Source organism: Mangifera indica, chromosome 1 (genome assembly GCF_011075055.1).
Source record: "Mangifera indica cultivar Alphonso chromosome 1, CATAS_Mindica_2.1, whole genome shotgun sequence".
Lineage (NCBI taxonomy): Eukaryota > Viridiplantae > Streptophyta > Magnoliopsida > Sapindales > Anacardiaceae > Mangifera > Mangifera indica.
The window spans coordinates 21,760,547-21,779,946 of NC_058137.1; the positions used below are offsets into that span (position 1 = coordinate 21,760,547).

At 33.0% G+C, this 19,400-nt stretch overlaps 4 protein-coding genes across 4 annotated transcripts; 2 read left to right on the plus strand and 2 right to left on the minus strand.

Annotated features, from left to right (window-relative positions):
* Positions 1–379: 379 nt before the first annotated feature.
* LOC123223225 lies at positions 380–1,279 on the minus strand. Its single transcript, XM_044646385.1, has 3 exons — positions 1,187–1,279; positions 1,017–1,133; positions 380–850 (listed from the first exon to the last, which is right to left on the minus strand). The coding sequence occupies exons 1-3, from the start codon at positions 1,277–1,279 to the stop codon at positions 380–382; spliced, it is 681 nt and encodes a 226-aa protein (XP_044502320.1).
* Positions 1,280–4,850: 3,571 nt separating this feature from the next.
* LOC123194066 lies at positions 4,851–7,265 on the minus strand. The gene is made up of 3 exons (XM_044607200.1): positions 6,882–7,265; positions 5,430–5,537; positions 4,851–5,348 (listed from the first exon to the last, which is right to left on the minus strand). Exons 1-3 carry the CDS (start codon positions 7,179–7,181, stop codon positions 5,037–5,039), a joined length of 720 nt encoding a protein of 239 aa, XP_044463135.1. The 5' UTR covers positions 7,182–7,265; the 3' UTR covers positions 4,851–5,036.
* Positions 7,266–7,367: 102 nt separating this feature from the next.
* LOC123194073 (RING-H2 finger protein ATL70) lies at positions 7,368–8,244 on the plus strand. Its single transcript, XM_044607213.1, has one exon. The coding sequence runs from the start codon at positions 7,616–7,618 to the stop codon at positions 8,123–8,125; it is 510 nt and encodes a 169-aa protein (XP_044463148.1). The 5' UTR covers positions 7,368–7,615; the 3' UTR covers positions 8,126–8,244.
* A 3,170-nt stretch (positions 8,245–11,414) lies between these two features.
* LOC123224245 (putative phosphatidylglycerol/phosphatidylinositol transfer protein DDB_G0282179) lies at positions 11,415–18,684 on the plus strand. Its single transcript, XM_044647856.1, has 4 exons — positions 11,415–11,605; positions 12,465–12,566; positions 13,174–13,334; positions 18,356–18,684. The coding sequence occupies exons 1-4, from the start codon at positions 11,515–11,517 to the stop codon at positions 18,461–18,463; spliced, it is 462 nt and encodes a 153-aa protein (XP_044503791.1). The 5' UTR covers positions 11,415–11,514; the 3' UTR covers positions 18,464–18,684.
* Positions 18,685–19,400: the final 716 nt, after the last annotated feature.

Below are 19,400 nucleotides of genomic sequence, written 5' to 3' on the forward strand. Positions count from 1 at the left end.
TATAAGTTTTATGTAATATGATTTTCAATCTCTACATTTATAAACTCAAATTTTATGTAATATGAGTTTCAATCTCTACACTTATAGATTTAATATATTTCTACAACCACCGTTGATCTTAGTCTCATTGCTTTAATATTGTTCCTACAGCCATCTTTGACCTTAGTCTCATTACTTTAATATTAAAAACATACTATTATATATCGAAAATCATACAGTACTTCATTTTAGATCCACCAATATGGAAACATATAGATAGAACAGAGAACAAAGTTCACTGCTGGACAGTTACATACAACACATTATTCAATTAATTCCTCATAGTAATCTAGTGAGAAATTAATTTGTTGATAAACTTATTCAAAGACAGACATTGTTTTCATGGCTTGGTGACATCAAAAGGGATCCCAACATCACCTGATCCAATGAAAAACTCAAACTCAGAAGGTAAAAGAGTTTCATTAGCATGGCCACCACCACTTGGATTCAGGTTGAAATTTGTCTCATAAGGCAGCTGCATTTGGTCAGGATGTTCATTATTATAATTAGGTATAAAATTTCCTTGGGCTAACTCCATTTGGTTTGTAGCATAATTGAAATTGGTGTCAAATATTGTTTGATCTGGAGCCCTTAGCCCTAGATTTGCCTCATTCTCACTGTGATTCACCCCTTCCATGAACCATTGATCCCACAGAGCAGACTCTATGGGATTCCTCATGATCATGTCACCGACGGCGGTTGGAGATTGTTTGTTCTCTGCCGGTAGTGGAGGAGGAAAGGCTTCAGCTTCATGAACAGCATTAACTTGTTGACAATAGATAAGTCTCTTCTTGATTTCCTTCCTCCTTTCCTGCAGGAACCAAAACAAACCATGCAATTCACTTGTGTTAAATTCACTTAGTCTCTTACCCAAATGAAGGTGTTGAAACAAGAGATTGGAAACATCCAATTCTTTGTTTTTTCTTTGCAACTTGTTCAACTGCTCCTCAACTTTGGTTGACCTTTCTTTGATATACCTTTCTTGATTCATCATCTTCTTGCTGCGCTCTATCTCGGACAGGGTCTGGAACCTCGTCAGAAGTTGCTGGACCACCGGGCGAGATGGCCACATTGATGGCTCCTTGTCGTCCGGACTGCAAATAATGACAAAAGCATTCACACCACACAGTGTGGTTAGTTGACTCACTTTCTTCATTAACCCTAGCTTTCTTTTTTTCAGGCAAGCTTTTCTAGCACTGTCACTCACTATCCAAGCAAGGTTCACCTTCTTCCTCGTCATGTTTGGTTTTGTGAGTTCTTTCATGCTTGAACCCAAAAGAGAAAGTGCATTTATATACAGAAATAAATGAAGTACAAAATTAATTTTCATTAATGTTGAGGGGCAAAAAGGGAATATAAAACACGGATTTTTAGAGTAATATTTAAATTTAATTGGTGTAATTAGAACAGGTTAAATCTATTTGTCATGATTCTTAAGAAACAATTTATAGTATAGAATTTAATTTCATTTCTGGCTTTGTTAAGGTAATTAATTTAATATCTAATGCTTTTTTTGAAATTTTATGTGGAATAATAGAAAACAATGGGCTTCTTTGAATTTTGAATTTGTAAGTAGTTTCACATATTATACTTCTTTAATAAATTGTTAAGACATTAAAAAATGCACCCAAGATAAGATCAATTCTTTTTTTCTTTTTTTTTCAGAATGTGCTTTGATGTCATTGGAGTATAGGGTAAACTAAAATTTTAGAAATAACTTAATCAATCATTTCTAATATTCGAATTTCTAAGAGCAACCAATGATCAAACAAATATGTATATCGATCGATCAACTGTTGTTGATATTTATTTTCTTAATTAATATTTTCTTAATAACAATTAATGAAATTTCTAATTTTATCTTTTAAGGTAAAAAATCTTTTTTATCATTGGTTGAGATTCTTATCATACCTCTTTGGGATTCGCATATATCCTTTTGTGATCGAGAATATACTATTATCTTAAAAGAGTTCAATTGGTCGATCACTATCTATAATGCATTAAGTATTACCAATAAAATAGATATTAAAAGCCATTGGCCAAATTTTCATTGAAACTTTCCAATGTTATAATCATCATATTGAAGCACATCATGGCAAAATGTCACTATCATCTAGTTTGATAACTCATGCTCTGCATTTACATTGCTCATGCGTACATTCGATTTCCCATCGAGTCTTGCTAGAACAGATCACTTTATATTAATAATCATTTTCCAATACATGTCTTTGAAATGTATCTATTAATGATTAATTATTATTAAAGTAATCTTTTACTTTTAAAATTTCATCACAGTGTAGAACAAAATTATCAATATCCTCATTCTAAACATCTATTAAAGGCTTTTAATCCCAACGAAATAGATTTGAAACTTGAATATTTATGAGGGTGGACCCGTGATGAATTGGAACGTCATGATATTCAATACCCTCGGCTAACCCATTAGGACCACTCCCCTCATAATTATCATTTTCTCGAAAGCTGCCAACAACTTCTAATTCATCCAACTTAATATAATCCATTGCAATGTCATCTATCTCATCACCTCTGTCAAATGCACCACAAATTGGTTCTACTACCCTTCAACCTTCTACATAATCCTCAACAACTACAGCAACCTTACACTAACCTAAAGACCGTCATGGAAGTTTTTCTATCATCTTCTTGCACCGCACTTTACGGTTGTCTCCAAATTTATACTATCTAAAAAGTTAACATTGTCCATGCTTGAGGATAAGTCCACCCTATGTTGTCTTTCAAGATGCTATTGTTCATAGTCGGTTTTCATTTCTTTACAGCTCACTGGCACAATAAGACCTGACATTTACCTTTTTTGTCCTTTGGATACCCTCATCAGAACCCGAACATCATAGTCATCTCAAACCTCATAAGGCAAATTTTTTAGTGTGCTTGCATTTTGCATAAATAAGTGTACATCATTATAGCTTCGGTTGATATTCAATCAAAAATAGATGACGTTTATCAATCCATCATAATTAATTTCTAGGCGAACTATAACCCATCTTTGAACCTTGCCTTTGTACTTTGAAGTATTGTTAGCTCTAGTAATCCACCACCCATCATTTCCAATCATAAATATTGCTTCAACCATTTTCTATCATAATACTACAGAAAGAAACACGATCAATTTAGGGTTTTGAAATGATGAAACGATGTGAGAATTGCACTAGCATCCCTAAAAAACCTAGAATGAACAATTATATTCCCATATGCATTTCATGTTTCCCCCTTGGATTATTGCACATTTACCTTAAATCCTAACAGTTTAAAAATTCATTTTTGGTCCAAAACACTTACCTGCCAAGACACATTCACACCAAGATGCATATACGCTCACTTGCATTTGCACACACACATAGACGCCCACTTGCATATATGCCTACTGCATATCATTTTCCAAGAAAACTGTAGTTCTGATTTTCCTTCAACTTGAACATTAAATTTTCTCTACTTTGACACTTACAACAGTTTATGTATGTATAACAATCATGTAACTAATGTAAGTTCGAAAATACGAAAAAATACAACACATTCTATCAAAAACATCAAGATTTCATTGTGATTTACTTGAAACTTTTATCAATAACACAAAAGAATGAAATTCTTCTGTTTGATGTAAATTGAGTAAGGAAACTTATTTGGAATGTAATGATCTTGTTGTAGAAAGTATTTGAAATTTTTTGCAACTTCACCGGTGAGTTTTTTGAATGAAAAATGGTGGAGGTTAGGGTGATAAAGTTATTGGTAAGGATTTAATAAGTATGAAATCCAGTTTTGGGATAGAAAAGTATAATGAAAAAAAAGTTGGATAAAAAGGTACATAAAAAAAAAAAAAGTTATTTTAATTAGGTTTAAAGTCTTATTCCCATCCAAGATATAGTGAAATCCTAAATTTATACCCATTAACTTTTCAAAAACCAAACACCCACCTATCACCCAACTTTTTTAAAAATTTTTTATTAGTATTAAGAGTAAAATCATCATTTTATTAGAAATATTAAAAAAATTATAATTTTATCTCATTTGCCCCCTAATTTTTGAAAACTAATAATTTCATCCCAACCTCAACTTTTTCAATTTTGAAAAACGACATTTTCTCTCAAAATCCGTAGTTTTTTTTTTTCCCTCTTCGATGACCATCTAAAGATGAGACAAGGAGACGTCTCTTCCTGGACAAAGATGAAGACTTCTCTTTGTCTTATTTTTAAATGGTCTCCGTGGTCAAATGGTTATTGGAGAGAGTAGAAAGAAACTTTAGGGATTTGGGGGGGCAAGGGGAAAAGTCTTTTTTCAAAATTGGAAAAATTGAAACTAGGGTGAAATTGTCAGTTTTCAAACCTTGAGGGGGGAATGAGGTAAAATTATATTTTTTAATATTTCTGGTAAAATAATGGTTTACCATTAGCTCTAACAAAAAATTTTAATAGAAGTTGAATAACGGATAGATGTTTGAGTTTTTAAAAGATAACGAGTATGAGTTTGAGATTTCACGATACCTTGGGTGGGAATAAGTCTTTTGGCCTTTTAATTAACAGCCCTGTATGAACTCACCAGGTGAGTTCTATGCACTGCATACTACAATTGAATGGGAACCATGGCCATAGACAATCTTAACGTACGAGTTTCAATATACCAGATACTACTGCAATTGTCATAAAAACTTTTTATTTTCACAAATAAAAATGATGTCATATACAAATATAACTTAATACAATTATGTTTCTTGGCTCTACTAGGAGATGTTTTCAGAATCTGTATTTAGATATAAAAATTCAACAGAGCCAGCATCATGAAAAAAGAACTCAAATGTAATAATCTTCAAATGATTGTTTAGTAAGAAAATTTACACGCCATAACTTTCAAGAAACATAAACAAGAGAAAAATCTAAAAGACAGAGAGAGATGTAGAGTTAATTTCCTTTAAAATACAGGGAAAAATTACACGAGGAAAGATCTACAAACAATCTTAAGTACAACTAGAAGAAATTGTTATACTGGCTTGTAAGAGAATCCTTGAGATTTGAATAAAGGCCATAGAGTGAGTATTGTCCAAGGTTATTTACTTCATACCACGAGTTGAGAACTGAGAAGTGTTTATCCGTGCCAGAAAACGCCAACTGTATTCCAAGGCTGCAATCTACAGAACCTCCACGGTTCTTGCAGCTCGAAGTTCTGATGGCACAATCAACATTGTTGAGGCAGACAAAGTTAGATTGTCCTGCACATTTAGCACAGCCATCCCTTTTCCAATACAAGTTCTGTAGCCTACCCTTCTTAAACTCAAGCACCTGCAATTAACAATCAATTGTTAAAGATCTTTACATAACCTAAAGTTGAGGAGATCCAAAAGAGTCTGGATTCTTTATTACCAGGGTAAAGCTGGTTACGGTGTATGTAGTGTTTGCAACAAAGGCAGAGGGGGACCTAGCAGCATATTTGCGACCAGCAAATGCAACCATATACCCACCGTAAGTATCCTGCAAGGCATAGTTACTATGAGATGACAAGTTATTAGACAAAAAGAAGAAACGCCTTTTTAAGAAGTTGTCCAAGAAATGCCAAAGAAGGTTGATATTCCTTTCAAGTGAATTGCTTTGCAAGGATTAGAACCTAAATTGTTAAACACAGAATTATGTTTACACAACCATCTTCAGTCTTTTCAGAAGATAGCATGATGCCTAACTTTTGTGGCTAGTATACATCAAGTATTAGCATCAATAACACTGCAAGGGCATGGTTCATCCCATGCTTACCAAAATTTACATACAAAAATTTATACTCAACTGCAGCCGCTATAACATAGAAACTGGTTCATTCAACAATAGCATAGGTATTATACAGAAATTAACGGTCATTCTACGATAAAATCGGTATTGATAATAAGCACAGAGTTGTACAATGTATAAGTCTTACCCTCCTGTTTTCAAGTTGCACATTTCACATCACAATATAGGTAAAAAAGTTTTGCAAGTTTCCCATTTTTCCAGCATTAACATGAAAACCTTCACAGCAATAACTAATCAACATCACCAGCAATTTCGAATTGAAACCAATTCTTAAGACTAAAGCTTAAGCTAATCAAACTCTTAAACGATGAAAGACAAATCATTCAATTAATTACCACATAAACTAAGGATAACCTTACAAGAAAAAGAATATTAATCCAGCAAAAGTTCTTAAAACTTGAAACGTTATAGAACAAATAAATTAAAACTTACCAACACCTTCACAATGAAACCAATTCTTAAGCATAAGTTCATCCACTTTCCAAGCTATATATGACTATCCATCCAAATAATTACCAAAAAAAAAGTAGAAAACACACTAAGCCATTAGCTTAATGACAGCAAAAAAAATCTAAATTAATTAAAACCCATATAAACAAACGCGAAATTAATCTAATAAAAGTTCTTAAAATCGCATAGAAGCCAATTCTGAAGCACTAGTTCATAGAATTCTCAAATTATGAAAGACTAATTACCCAATCAATAACCATAAATCATATCCAAAAGCCCAGCTAGCTGCTAGCTGAAAAAGTGCAACAAAAACCTAATAAACCTAAAAACCAGAAGCATAATTAATCCAGACAAAAGCTTCTACTTCTAATTAAACCATAAAAAAAGATTCTAATCATTCAATTAGTAACCACAAAACAATCACAAAACCTTCAAAGCAATTAGGTTCAGAACGGCGACAAAAACCTAAATTAACAAAAACCCACATAAGCAAACTCAAACTAACACAACGAAACTTTCAAATTCTAACTAATCTAACAGTAACTGTAGCTAAAGGATATTTGTACAGAAAGGAAAGAAAGTAACCGGATAGAACGAAGAAGTATTGATAGTGAGGAGAGAGATCTCGTCAACTTTGGGTCTGAAAACGGCGATCTGCGAGTTTGCGGAGGAGAGAGAGAGTCTACGGTCGCAGGGAGACAACTGAAGGGAGTTGTTGTAAATGAAACTTGTTCTCTGAGCGAAGGCGATACCGAAACTGAAGCCGTCGTCGATCTGAACCGTGGTGTCGGCGCATGGAGAGTAAACGTTGTTGGTATCGCCGGATTCAACAAGGAAAGATGAAGTTGTCAGAAGAAGAAGGAAGAGAATCGTCTCCGTCGTCATTGTTGTCACCGTCGTTATTATTGTAAAAAGTTGAAGCTTTAAGTTGGTCAAGTTGCGTTAGTTTTGTTTTTCACTGTGTGAAAGCAAGCTGCTGGAAAAATTATTTGAAAGGAGTAAATTCCATTTCCCACCCAAGGTTTAGATCAACTTTCCACCCCTAGTTAGCATAAATAACATTTTAACCCTGACAAACCTAATAATGTATTGCAAGACCGTATCTTTACTTCAACCCAAATACATTCTCAATTAAAAATTTCACCGATACTTCCTCTCACGCATCTCTTTCTATATTTCATTTTATAGTTGACTTTTTAAGCCTTGACATCCCCAAATAAAACTTTCTTCTAAATCAATTTCAATGGCTGGCCAAACCATTCTTCTGTTTTTGTTTCCTTCAATTACATTTCACATTGTTATCATCATTTACAGAGATCATGAGCAACACCACAAATGACTCATCTGGATTCTTAGCTTCAAACGATATAGGAGGGTTTGGTTATGGCATCGGGGTTTCAGTCGGAATTCTTCTACTCATCACAACAATCACTTTAGCTTCCTATTTTTGCACCAGGGCTCAGCAACAAGGGGGGCAGCAGCAGCCGCCGCCGCAGCAGGGGCAGGATCATGACCCTCCAAATTTAGTCATCGATGTAGGCCTCGATGAGGCCACCATCAAGAGTTACCCGAAGTTGCTTTATTCCGAAGCCAAGCTTCAGAAAAATGACTCCACCGCCATGTGTTGCTCTATATGTTTAGCAGATTACAAAAACTCCGATATGCTTAGGCTTCTGCCGGACTGCAACCATCTATTTCATGTCAAATGCGTCGATCCATGGCTGAGATTGCACCCAAGTTGCCCCGTCTGTCGAACGTCTCCACTGCCAACGCCGCAATCCACGCCTCTAGCTGAAGTTGCTCCGTTGGCAGCAAGCAGGCGAAATTAGTTGATAATTATTTCATCTGAGTAAACAGATCGTTGTAACTTGGAAATTTTTTCGTTTTTCCTTTTCATGTAGAATTAATGATATTTAGCAGGAAATTGATCATGGCCTCTTATGCAAAACGTCTCAAAATCTTAGAGCAATCCACATATTCCAATTCAATGCATTTAAGCTTATAGTTGATTTGATAACCGCGAAGATTGATACGAATTTGGGAGCCATTTTCTCATGAAAATATGCAGCAAAGTACATAGCTTCAAAACAGAGCAAAACAAAACAAGACAGACAGTAAGGTCAAGAAACCAAAGCAATAAATGCCAGTATGGCAGAGATTTCTGCTCACATTTACAGCATCATTTCTCTGTAGATGTTTGATATCATGCAATACAACCCAATTTAAGCAGGTATTTTGGCTTGCCCAAGTTGTCAGTAAATAGATGCATTCTAAATAAGGGTAGATTCAATTCAAGCTTATTCAAATTTTAAAATAAAATCGGCTCAAATAAAATAATATTATTTTGATTTATACATATTAAAATAATATTATTTTGGTCATATTTTATTTGGCTCAAATTCAATCCTAAATTTAAGTAATAATTGTTTATAACAATTAGATCTAAACTATTATGAAGTGTTTAAAGTAGATTATTTATGAATGGATGATACAAAGATGTGATGGAGCTTCACAAAAATGTACCAAATAATACCTTTCACTAGTGAACAATGTGTCCAAGAAACAAGAAACCAGCCTATTCCAAGAGAAAAGTCAAATTAGTTTTCTTTTTTAAATATTGAGTCACTTTAATTAAAAATGAAAAAAGATTTTTTTTTTTTTTTTTTTTTTTTATAATCAGGAACTGTCCAATGTCGTTGGACAGACAAACTTTGAGGCACTGTATATGGTCCCGTTAAGATCCATAAAAGATGAAAATTCCATAGACAACTCTTGAAGGACAGAAAAGTCTTTTCAACTCTACTTCTCTCATTCCAACGGTTGTTTTTCTTATAATAATTCGAAATCATGTAACATTACGTTGTGAGAGCAAACAGCTAAAAATATAATAGCAATTAGTTGCACAATTCATGGCGCATGTATTATAATTGTCTGGTCAAAACAAAAACAATTCCTTGTTTCCTAATCTTTGTTCACCAACTCAAAGACACATTATTATTATTATATTATATATATTTAAAAATAAAATAAAATACACCTATTGATTAGTTTTAAATTTAAAGTTTAAACTATATTATCAGTAGTCTATCATACACGATATGTATTTTAGATACGATATAATACAAATAAAAAATAATTCGTACTATAAGATGTATCGAATTAAAACAATACATTAGATCTATTATATTAATTTTAATTTTAATTAATTTTGTTACTTTGATTTATATTAATTTTAATTAAAAATAATAAAAATTTTACTATTACAAATATAAATAACAGTGTGAATGAGATATAATTGTATATTTGAAAAAACTATATTTTTTGAAAATATAAGGAATCTAAATAATAATTTTAAGGGGTTTTTATATTCAAAAAAGTTTAAAGTGTTTTTAAAATTAAAAAAAAAATTAATACATTTATCGATAGTTTTAAAAATGATAATTATGATTTTAAAGAATTTAATAAAACACAATAAATTAGGAATATAAATATTATATAACAAATTATTAAGCCTATAATTAATTTTTTCAAAATTATAAAGTGTTATTTACAGCCCCAAAGAACTTAATAAAACACAAAGAATTAAGGTGGTAAATATTATATTATAAATTATTAAAATTATAGTTATTTTTTCAAAATTATAAAATGGATATAATAATTTAAAAAATAGAAAAAATATTTATTTATCTTTAGAAAATTAAACAAAATAATATTTTTATTTTTATAATATTATTCACAGTTTAGTCTAGTAAAAGTATTATTATAATATTTTAAATCTTTAAAACGTGAAGATAGTTAATTATATACATTATAATATTTAAATCAAATCAGATAAACTCCCTTCTACTTTTTAACTAATGATTAGTTTTAACATATTTGCAAAAATTAATGTTTTCAAACATGAAGGTGGGAATCTGTTATTTAATCAGACGTTGAGTGGCACATCACATAGGTATTTAGCTTTTTTCTTTCATTAAAGATAGTTTATATCAAATCTTTTGTATTGCTTATTGTCTTTTATATATCGATAAAATTATGTGTATCTATTTTAGATATACAAATATGTACATATTTATATGTGTCATCATATAATTAGATAATTTTGAATTAAAAATAAAACAATAATCAATCATATGATGATACATATAAGTGTGTATATATTTATATATCCAAAATAGGTATACATAGTATTACTCTTTATATATATCGGATTAAAAAATTAATGATCGGAGTGTGCGCTTTGATCATTGATGGTGATTAACAATCCAAGGGACGAGCTTACGCATTACATACATGTGGGTGCACCATAACATTTCAACGATATTTGGCAACTGCAAGAAAAGTATATAAGAAAAACAAAAGTACATGCTCAATTATTATAATACTAATGTTATACTTTAAATTATTTTTATCATATTTTGGATGGATAATTTATGTGATAAAAAATAAAATTTTATATATTAGAAGTAGGATTAGATTCAAATTGAATTTATTTAAATTCGAGCTAAAGTTTAACTCGAACAAATCTGAAATGAGTTAGCCTATACGAGCTTGGTCTAGTTAAAGCTATTCGCCAAATTTTTCATTAAAAATTTTGATACAAAACGATATCGTTTTGATTAATATGTATTAAAACAACGTCATTTTAATAATGAAAAAATAGTTTAATCGAATTCAAATAGAATTCGAGTTTAGTTTTCACGAGTTAGATGAGCTCGAGCTCAACTATATATAAATCAAATTAAATTTGAACTCAAATAAATTCAACTCAATTCAAAATTAACTCTAATTGAACGGTATAAATTTAAATTATTTTTAATAATATATTAAAACCAAACCTTTAATTTATCTATTTTTATAAATTAAGAAAAGTTAAATACGTTAATTAATTATCTAGTTAAACCTCTTTCACCGAACGTTCAATTCCAATTCAAACCCAACTACCAATCATGCTGGCCCCAAATCGTCTGTGTCCGATCTTACAGCTAACTAATTCCTAGGGGTTCCATTCACTCAACGGGTTACATCAACGGTGGAGATGGCATACAGTTTCTACAGCAGTTACTACTTAAAACCGACTGCACACTAGAGTATCCGAGCGCTCTTTACCACCATATATTAAAACTCAGAAGTAGTCAACTCGCCCTCTGTAAGAAAATAAAAGATAGATAAAAAATCCTACAATCAAAGCCTAAGTCGGAGTAACTTTGAATTGATCATGGAATCGATAATTAAGTTCAAGGTGATGATCGTACTGTCGCTTTGTTTGGTTGTACGTCTGACTCAAGCGAAGGACATTCAGTACTGCGGTATTTTTCTATAACTGCTCTTTGATTTTATTTGATTATTTGTTGTTTTTTAATTCGTTGTTGTATTGGAATTGTTGAATTAGGTTAGTTTATTATAAGAGATGGTTTATTTTGTTTAAATTGTTTGAGATTTTGAATAATCTTTATGAAGTGAAATTTTGTTTATTACTATTTTAATTGTTTAGTGCTCGAATGTAATAATGAAATTGCTTCACTCCCGATCAGATAGAGAGTTCGTTAAGGTGAGGACTTAGAAATGATATTTTGGGGAGCACTTGATTGAATTATGTGTTCGTTTTGTTCTAGTTTTGTTTAGATTCTGTGGAGATATATGATGATTTCATATAGTGCTTTTAGGTTCGTTTTTGGAGAGAGTGGAATCGCCTTCAAATTGTGAAACTTAGTTTATGTTTCTATGTTTTATTTTTTCTATTAAACTGATAATATTTCTGAATCAAATGTAGTAGTGCACCTTCTGGATCAGTCAAGTGACTGAAGTGCTGCTTGAAAAGTGCTGGACTGAATATGTATTGCCAATGTAGATTATGTAGTTTTAGTAAAAATAATCAAATAGAATTGAATAATTTAAATAGAAGATGAAAATATTTCAGGGTTTTATGTTTTTTTTTTTTAATGTTATTAGGTATATAATTAGCTTTCAATGAAAGTTTTTATGTGTTTGGTGTTGAAATTTTCTGGTTGAATCACTTTTAGAAAGTGTTTTTAGGCGTTAACGTTCTTTTGCTAGCTCTTTTTATGAGCGCTCCCAACAATTTGGGATATTTTTTGTTGTAACTATTATTGTTGTTGCCAGCTAAATTAATCTGGAGCTGATGAATAAATTTTTTTATGATTGTAGATAAGAAGGCTGAGTATGGTGTAGAAGTCAAAGGAGTTGAGATATCTCCTGATCCGGTGGCAAGAGGCAAGACAGCTACCTTCAGCATCACTGCTAACACAGGTGTTATCTAATTTTCATTTTCTCTCTTTGATTCTTACTTTTTTTGATTGATTGCTTATTACTACTAAGGTTTTTGCCATCTTCATTATATATAAATATGCAGCATTGTTTTACCATGCATCTTGTGGTGTTGACTGTTGACGAAAATATTAATAAGTTTTTATGGTTTGAAATTTCCATTTATATTTGTTACAGTAAATAACATTCATATGCAATGAAGTACATATATGACAGTGCCAAAGAAAATAATTTTGTGATGGCTTCATCTTTGTCACATATTATATGTTTTAGCAGTTTCTATGATTTATGTAGGCCTCACATTCTCCAGATATGGGGAATGGATAGCATTTGGTTCAACTTATTAGATTCTTCATCATTTGAAGGATTTGCACTCATAACAGGGGTTCTGGAAATATTTGCTCATTTCTTTTTAAGTAATCGTGTTTGTATGTATTTCTTGTGTATATGTGCATAACAGAGAGGGCGGTAGTAGCTTTTTTATTTTTTAACCTTCAAAATTTTTTGAGCCTTCTGATGAGAGCGAGTTGTTACATTTAATTTAAATTAATTTTTATGCTACCAAGACTGACTTGTATACTCTATACAGATAAAGCAATCTCTGGAGGAAAACTGGTGATAGATGTTTCATACTTTGGATGGCACATCCACAGTGAGACTCATGATCTTTGCGATGAGACTTCTTGCCCTGTTTCAATTGGCGATTTTGTGGTTGCTCACTCACAAATTTTACCTGGATTTACTCCACCTGTAAGTCAGAATCTTATATTGTTACTGATTAATTTTTTATTATGGAAACAACATTTTTTAAAATGAAACAAATTTATCTCAAATTTTAGAGGAAAAGAAATTGAATCAGACCTTTATCTTGTGGCTTGGTTCAATTACTATGATCTGAGTTCTACTGAGAAAACTGAAATGTCACTGCTAAATTTCTTGGCAAAGATTAGCTTTATTCATTGTTCAGTTCCTATAAAAGGTCTAATCTTGTAACCAAAAGATCTCATGTTAAATTTGATGCAAGACTTGCAATGATTTTTTCCTACAGGTTCATGTTTCTGTTGACCTTGCACATGTCATTTACATTATGAGAAAATACTTTATAATATCTGTCAATCTGTCCCTGGTCTTTCTTATCAATGCTACTTCTTAAGTATACTTTTTCTAAGTTTGCAGCTTGGCCAGAATTCATGATTAGATATTTCTAGTGGACACATTTCCTCTCTAGAAATGTGGCTACATTGATCAATGTTCCCACACAAATTTGTTGGGTAATTTTCTTTTGGACTACATATTCTTGCCTTTTACTAAATATTCTTGAAAGAGCAAGGAAACATAAGGAGTTTGAAATCTAAATTCCCCTATGATTTTTAATGCAACTTATAAGACTTTGATAGAAAACTTCAACTTTGCAATCAAATCAGCACACTCAATCAATTTACGATAGATCCACTCAACATAATCAGGAGGTTTTATGAAACAAAAACTCTTAATATTTTTATTGACACTTCTAGGATTGTGATAACACTAGTCAATACACAAGAACAGAAGCAAAAATGAAGAATAAATAGTGACAAAATAAAAGAAATGGTCTGGCAACAGGGGTGCCAATATCCCCTTATAAGCTTTCAACCCCGTCTCTAGTTTTGTCTCTATTTTTACTCTCCTCTTTTCTTTCCTTGCAAGACTCTTTTTATATTCTTCTCCTAGTCCCCATTCCATCCATTTTCCTTGTTTCCACACGTCTCCTTTTATACCCTTTATGCTTAGATTGATCCACCTTATTAAGAGACACTACTTCTTTACTCTTGCTTATTTGCTTCTTCCGTGCATCCTAGGTCCTAATGTTATCCTGTCTAACAAGAGCCACCTTGTCTTTAGAGTGGAAATGAGACTACTACTCATTGCTTGCTTCAAAACCCAAATTGACCAGATGGCCCCTAGGTATCATTTAAGAGTTGCAATTGGCACAGACAAGTTCCTAACATCCCAAACTCGTCAGGTCTTATCCTGATCTCTTTTAGCAAAAACACATCTATTCGAGTTCCTTGAAGATGCAAAAGAGTAATAATGGTGACCATCCCTGGTGGTAGTAGACTTCTCATTTCTTAAATCAATAAGCAAGGCATGGTGGTGATCTCCAATAACAACAAAAAATTTGTAATTGGGACTCATTAATGTAAGACTCACTAGCCAAGGAAAACCATATTGATTTAAAAGCTAAAATTTTACCATTTCATATTCCCTTACACCATAGACTCTCTTGGATGCCAACAAATGTGTTTCACTCCTCAAGCTTTCATATATCTCATTAGCATTCATCCTAGTACAAAAGCTTACTCCTTGCTTATCCAAGCACTTGCAAATTAGCCCTCCTTGGAGATGTAAGTAAAGATCACTGAGCATAAAAGTCTTTAATTCTTTTCCTTTGTGGTAAGTGTTAGGAGTATTGCACCAACAATTGAGCAAAATCATTATGACTTGTCAATTTTTTGGATATAATGCATACCTTCTCAAGTAATGAAATAGACAAGCGTCCAAAACCAACAAAACTCAACCCTAACCCGATATTTTTTATGTCGTGTCATATTGGGTTAACCGGTCATGTTGAAAATTGTCAGCACTACTTTCAACAACTTAAACTCAAAATGGATCCCTTTCCTTTGCAACAAATGCCTAGACTTGTGTCTGTATTCAATGGTAGACTCATCAATATCACCTACTCTGGTTCTCAAGATGACTATTAAGACAAAAAAGCAAGACGGCCGATTGGATGTGTGGATTGAGATTATGCATGAAATTAGAGAAGACATGGCTAAGGAGGTGAAGGGAGGATCTACTAAGCCGACATGCAACTCATAGACTGTCACCGTAAACCAATTTTTGTTGTGTCTAGAGGCTTGGTTCCTTGTTGGAAAATCTTAGTCCAATCATCCCCATCCAAGATCGACAACGATGGAGATGAACCCATAATTCGACCAAGGCTCACAACAATGATAGCTTCCTATGTATTCTGAGGACGAATCCAACGGGAAGAAGGTCCAAAATGTTAGGCTAACAAGATACAACGGAAAAATGGACAACTCCGATTAGATCAAGCTGTTGGACTCAGTTCATACACTGGAATGTTTGGTTTTTTGGGTGACAAAGTTGAGTTTTGAAAAAGTGAGTTATGAAAAAGTTGTGAAAAAGAGAGAAGAAGATTTTATTCACAGTGACCAAACCCAGCTTAATAAGCCAGTAACCCATTCCCTTTCCTGCTTCAATCGAGTTCACAATCAAATCCTCAAAATCCCAAAAATCTGACACCTCATATTTATCGGAGACTAACAAACGGATGACCATGGTTCGTCAGCCATTTATCATTGTTTGAAACTGATTGATATAGATGCAAGGCCAATTTTTGCACGAGTTTTGGCATGCTTGTTGCCATTGCCATGGTGGATGTTTTCTAAAGATTTGGCCAATTTTTCAATTTTGAATTACAACAATTGTGGGTCTTTATTGGGGATGGAGGCAAGGGCATTGATGATGCTTTACAATGGTTGTCTTTCCCCAATGGAAAATTTTCAATTTATATGGTTACTGTAATAGATGTTGCTCCCTCTAGAACTCAACTTGGCAATGTGACCTCCTAAAGAGGTGCATCGATATACCTCATCTGTATATGTTCACTTCAAGCTTTAGAGAGGATGACTGGTATCACTTCCCATCACATTCATTGGATCTGTTAAATGGAAAGTTTCAAGTGGCTACAACTAATGTTATGATTATCAGACTCTACAAGAATAGCCATGCGAATAATGCCAAGATATTGTTTAGAAATTTGCAAAGCGTGAATGAAGAGATACTTGTTAAATGGAAACGACTTTTGGACTGTGGGAATTCTTGGGAGTTGTGTAAGACTCTCAAACAACTTTTTTCTCATCCACACCTTGAGGACAAGGTGTCTTTGGATGGGTGGGGTAATGTTAGGATACAAGTATATGTGCCCCATAAGAAGCATGGAAAGGAAGGAAGGCTGAAGACAGATGGCAGAAAGCTGGAATTGACAGATGGCAGCTACACAGCAAAGGAAAGAGTACCAGCAAAACAGCAAAGGAGCTGGACCACAAAATGTTCAAGAGAAACGTGGCAAGCAAGGAGAGGACAGACAATTATGCATAGAAAAAGAAGGAGGACGCTGTTGAGGAACAAAAAGGGGAGTGGAGAGGAGCAGCAGGGCATCAATCATTTTACAGCAAATTTAGGGAAATTGAGGGAGAGTTTCCAGCCTCTTGAATGCAGGATAAACACTTTGCTGAAGTTGTTTTTTATTTTGTTCCTTTATGAGTTTTGAGAGTTGCATGTTAATAGAGTCCTAGACAAATTAACAAACTATTGTATTTCATTTCTGGAAAATATCCGCCCAATGCAAACTCCTTTTAATCAATGGTTTTGTGAGTTACATTTCTACCATTTCATCTAATACTACAGTCTTCCTTGATTGTGTTGAGTGTTGGAGCCTTGTTTCTGTATATTTGTTTGGATTCTGGAGTTTGAGTGCAACAATCAGTCTTCCCAGGGAGCCAAATTTCCAGGTCTGTAACATTTGTCTTCAATTCAATGGTGGTTTTCATTATAAATAGGGTTTTTAGGGTTCAAAAAGGGGGAGAGAAAAAAAATATTAGGGTTTTGTAATTTGGACAACCAACCTTGGCTGATTTAAAGAGATCTCCGACACCTCGAATGGTCGGAAAATGAGATGTCCTGGGCTTCTTGAACTGTCTGAAATGAGAGGCCTTGAACTCCTCGAATTGTTTAGTTTATCCTTGTAATATTTTGATTAATGAAATAATTTTATTTTATTGTGTATTTTGTGTTTTTATCCTTTATTTTTGTTAAATAAAGTTGGGTTCTTAACAGTTTACAATCGTGATTCAATTCATCCTTGCATTCATAGCAGAGACAGATTCCATTCTTCTACATATCCTAAATTTCCAACTGCATCAATTGTTGGACGAGCTTCCATCTTTCACTGTCATCCTTTATGATATCTACTCTTTACATCCTCAAAATTGTGTGCTCTGATTCTTTTTTATAGGAAATTGCTAACTTAATTCAACTCTGCAATCAAATCAACACACTCAATCAATTTATAATAGTTCCACACAACACAGTCAAGAGATTTTATGAAGCAAACACTGAATATTTGTAATGATTTTTTTAGGATTCCAATAACACCAATCTATCTATACACTAGAACAGAAGCAGACATGAAGAATTAACAGTGACAGAATAAAAGAAATGGTTTGGCAACAGGGGTGCCAATATGCCCCCAAAGGCTTTAGCCCCTGTCTCTAATTTCTTCTTGTATTTTTCTCTCCTCTTTTCTTTGACTGCAAGACCTTTTTTATATACCTCTCCTGGTCCCCAACTCACCCAATTTCCATGCTTCCCCACGTGTCTCCTTATATCCCTTTATGCTTAGATCGATCCACCTCACCAAGAGACGCTACTCTTCTACTCTTGCTCATATCCACCTCACCAAGAGACTCCTATCCCACTTTTGGCTCTTTTTTTTTCTCTTTGTCTTGTTGCCCATGTTTCTTCGTAACATTTAGCCATTTTGCATCACTTTGTTCATTTAGTCACTGTAACCATATCGGACTAATTGATTGATTTAGATGTGATATAACATGGTGATGTTGATTTTACAAAGTGAAGATAAGAAAAAAATTAGTTAGCACCTATCAGCCTTTAATAATTTCATAATCTATTTGTTTTTGTAGGGCTCCTATTCTCTGAAGATGAAAATGCTGGATGGAAACAAGGGGGAGCTAACTTGCATTACCTTTGATTTTGACATTGGATTTGCATCTTCTGTGGCCGATATTTGAGTGCTCCAAAGATTTCTTTGCTGTGTTCCTCTTTATCTTGCTGCATATAAGTTTAGCATGTAAAAAGGAAACACTCTTTAAGCCTAGCTCCTTGAATTTACCTTACGGCAATGTTCATTATCATGCGATATGTATCATATCTCAGACTTTAATGAATACTATGTGATGCGTAACATTTACCATAAACTTAAAAGGATAGAAAGAACCTTAACTTCAGAAAATTAAGAATTTCATCCTGTGTTCCTTTACAGTGAATTGCATATCATTTTATCCTTGAGGGCAATGCTTTTCTGAAAAAAAAAAAAAAAGACTCGAAAAGGCAAGAGCAACACAATGGTCTAGCATTGAATACTAATCTGTACGCAAGTATATGATCATAATGTTGTATAAAATTACTGATCATATCAAAATTCAGTTGTAGGGATGATTGATCAGATTTAAGTTTTCATGTGTAGTTTTTTTTTTTTTTTTGGTAACTAGGGCATCCCATCAAATTGGTTGAACAGGTAAACTTTAGGATACAATAATCAAACTCAAATCTAGAGTTTTATTTTGAAAATTCTAATGTTTTATCAATGTGCTAACATTTGATGTCAATTTTTATGTGTAGTTGGTTGAACATATTTTTACTAGTATAATAATAAAAGAGATCAGTTTACGCTGAGATATAATTGTGTTTCATTGCATAAAGGTACGGGGGACATGATGGTTTGGGTCAAACTTTTAAGTATTTGATTAAAAAGAAAAAAGAACAGATAAATTTGTTGATGATTGAGAAGATGAAAATGGTAATGAACAAGAAAATAAGAAAGAGCTTTCGAGTGAACATATTCAATTTAATAAGAGATAGAAGACTAGGGGCACATGCTCCTGTTTGCAATGGGAGACCGATGGGGTCAAGAGTGGTCAGTGGACTTTTTTTAGGTTTGAAAAATTA

Coding starts and splice junctions, on each gene's coding strand:
- LOC123223225 (XM_044646385.1), bottom strand. CDS start 1,279: ATGACGAGGAAGAAGGTGAACCTTGCTTGGATAGTGAGTGACAGTGCT. Junction 1,134..1,186: donor AGCTAGGGTTAATGAAGAAA/GTGAGTCAACTA, acceptor CATTATTTGCAG/TCCGGACGACAAGGAGCCAT. Junction 851..1,016: donor AAGATGATGAATCAAGAAAG/GTATATCAAAGA, acceptor TGGTTCCTGCAG/GAAAGGAGGAAGGAAATCAA.
- LOC123194066 (XM_044607200.1), bottom strand. CDS start 7,181: ATGACGACGGAGACGATTCTCTTCCTTCTTCTTCTGACAACTTCATCT. Junction 5,538..6,881: donor ATACTTCTTCGTTCTATCCG/GTTACTTTCTTT, acceptor TATGCCTTGCAG/GATACTTACGGTGGGTATAT. Junction 5,349..5,429: donor CCGTAACCAGCTTTACCCTG/GTAATAAAGAAT, acceptor TGTTAATTGCAG/GTGCTTGAGTTTAAGAAGGG.
- LOC123224245 (XM_044647856.1), top strand. CDS start 11,515: ATGGAATCGATAATTAAGTTCAAGGTGATGATCGTACTGTCGCTTTGT. Junction 11,606..12,464: donor GAAGGACATTCAGTACTGCG/GTATTTTTCTAT, acceptor TTATGATTGTAG/ATAAGAAGGCTGAGTATGGT. Junction 13,335..18,355: donor TACCTGGATTTACTCCACCT/GTAAGTCAGAAT, acceptor TTGTTTTTGTAG/GGCTCCTATTCTCTGAAGAT.
- LOC123194073 (XM_044607213.1), top strand. CDS start 7,616: ATGAGCAACACCACAAATGACTCATCTGGATTCTTAGCTTCAAACGAT.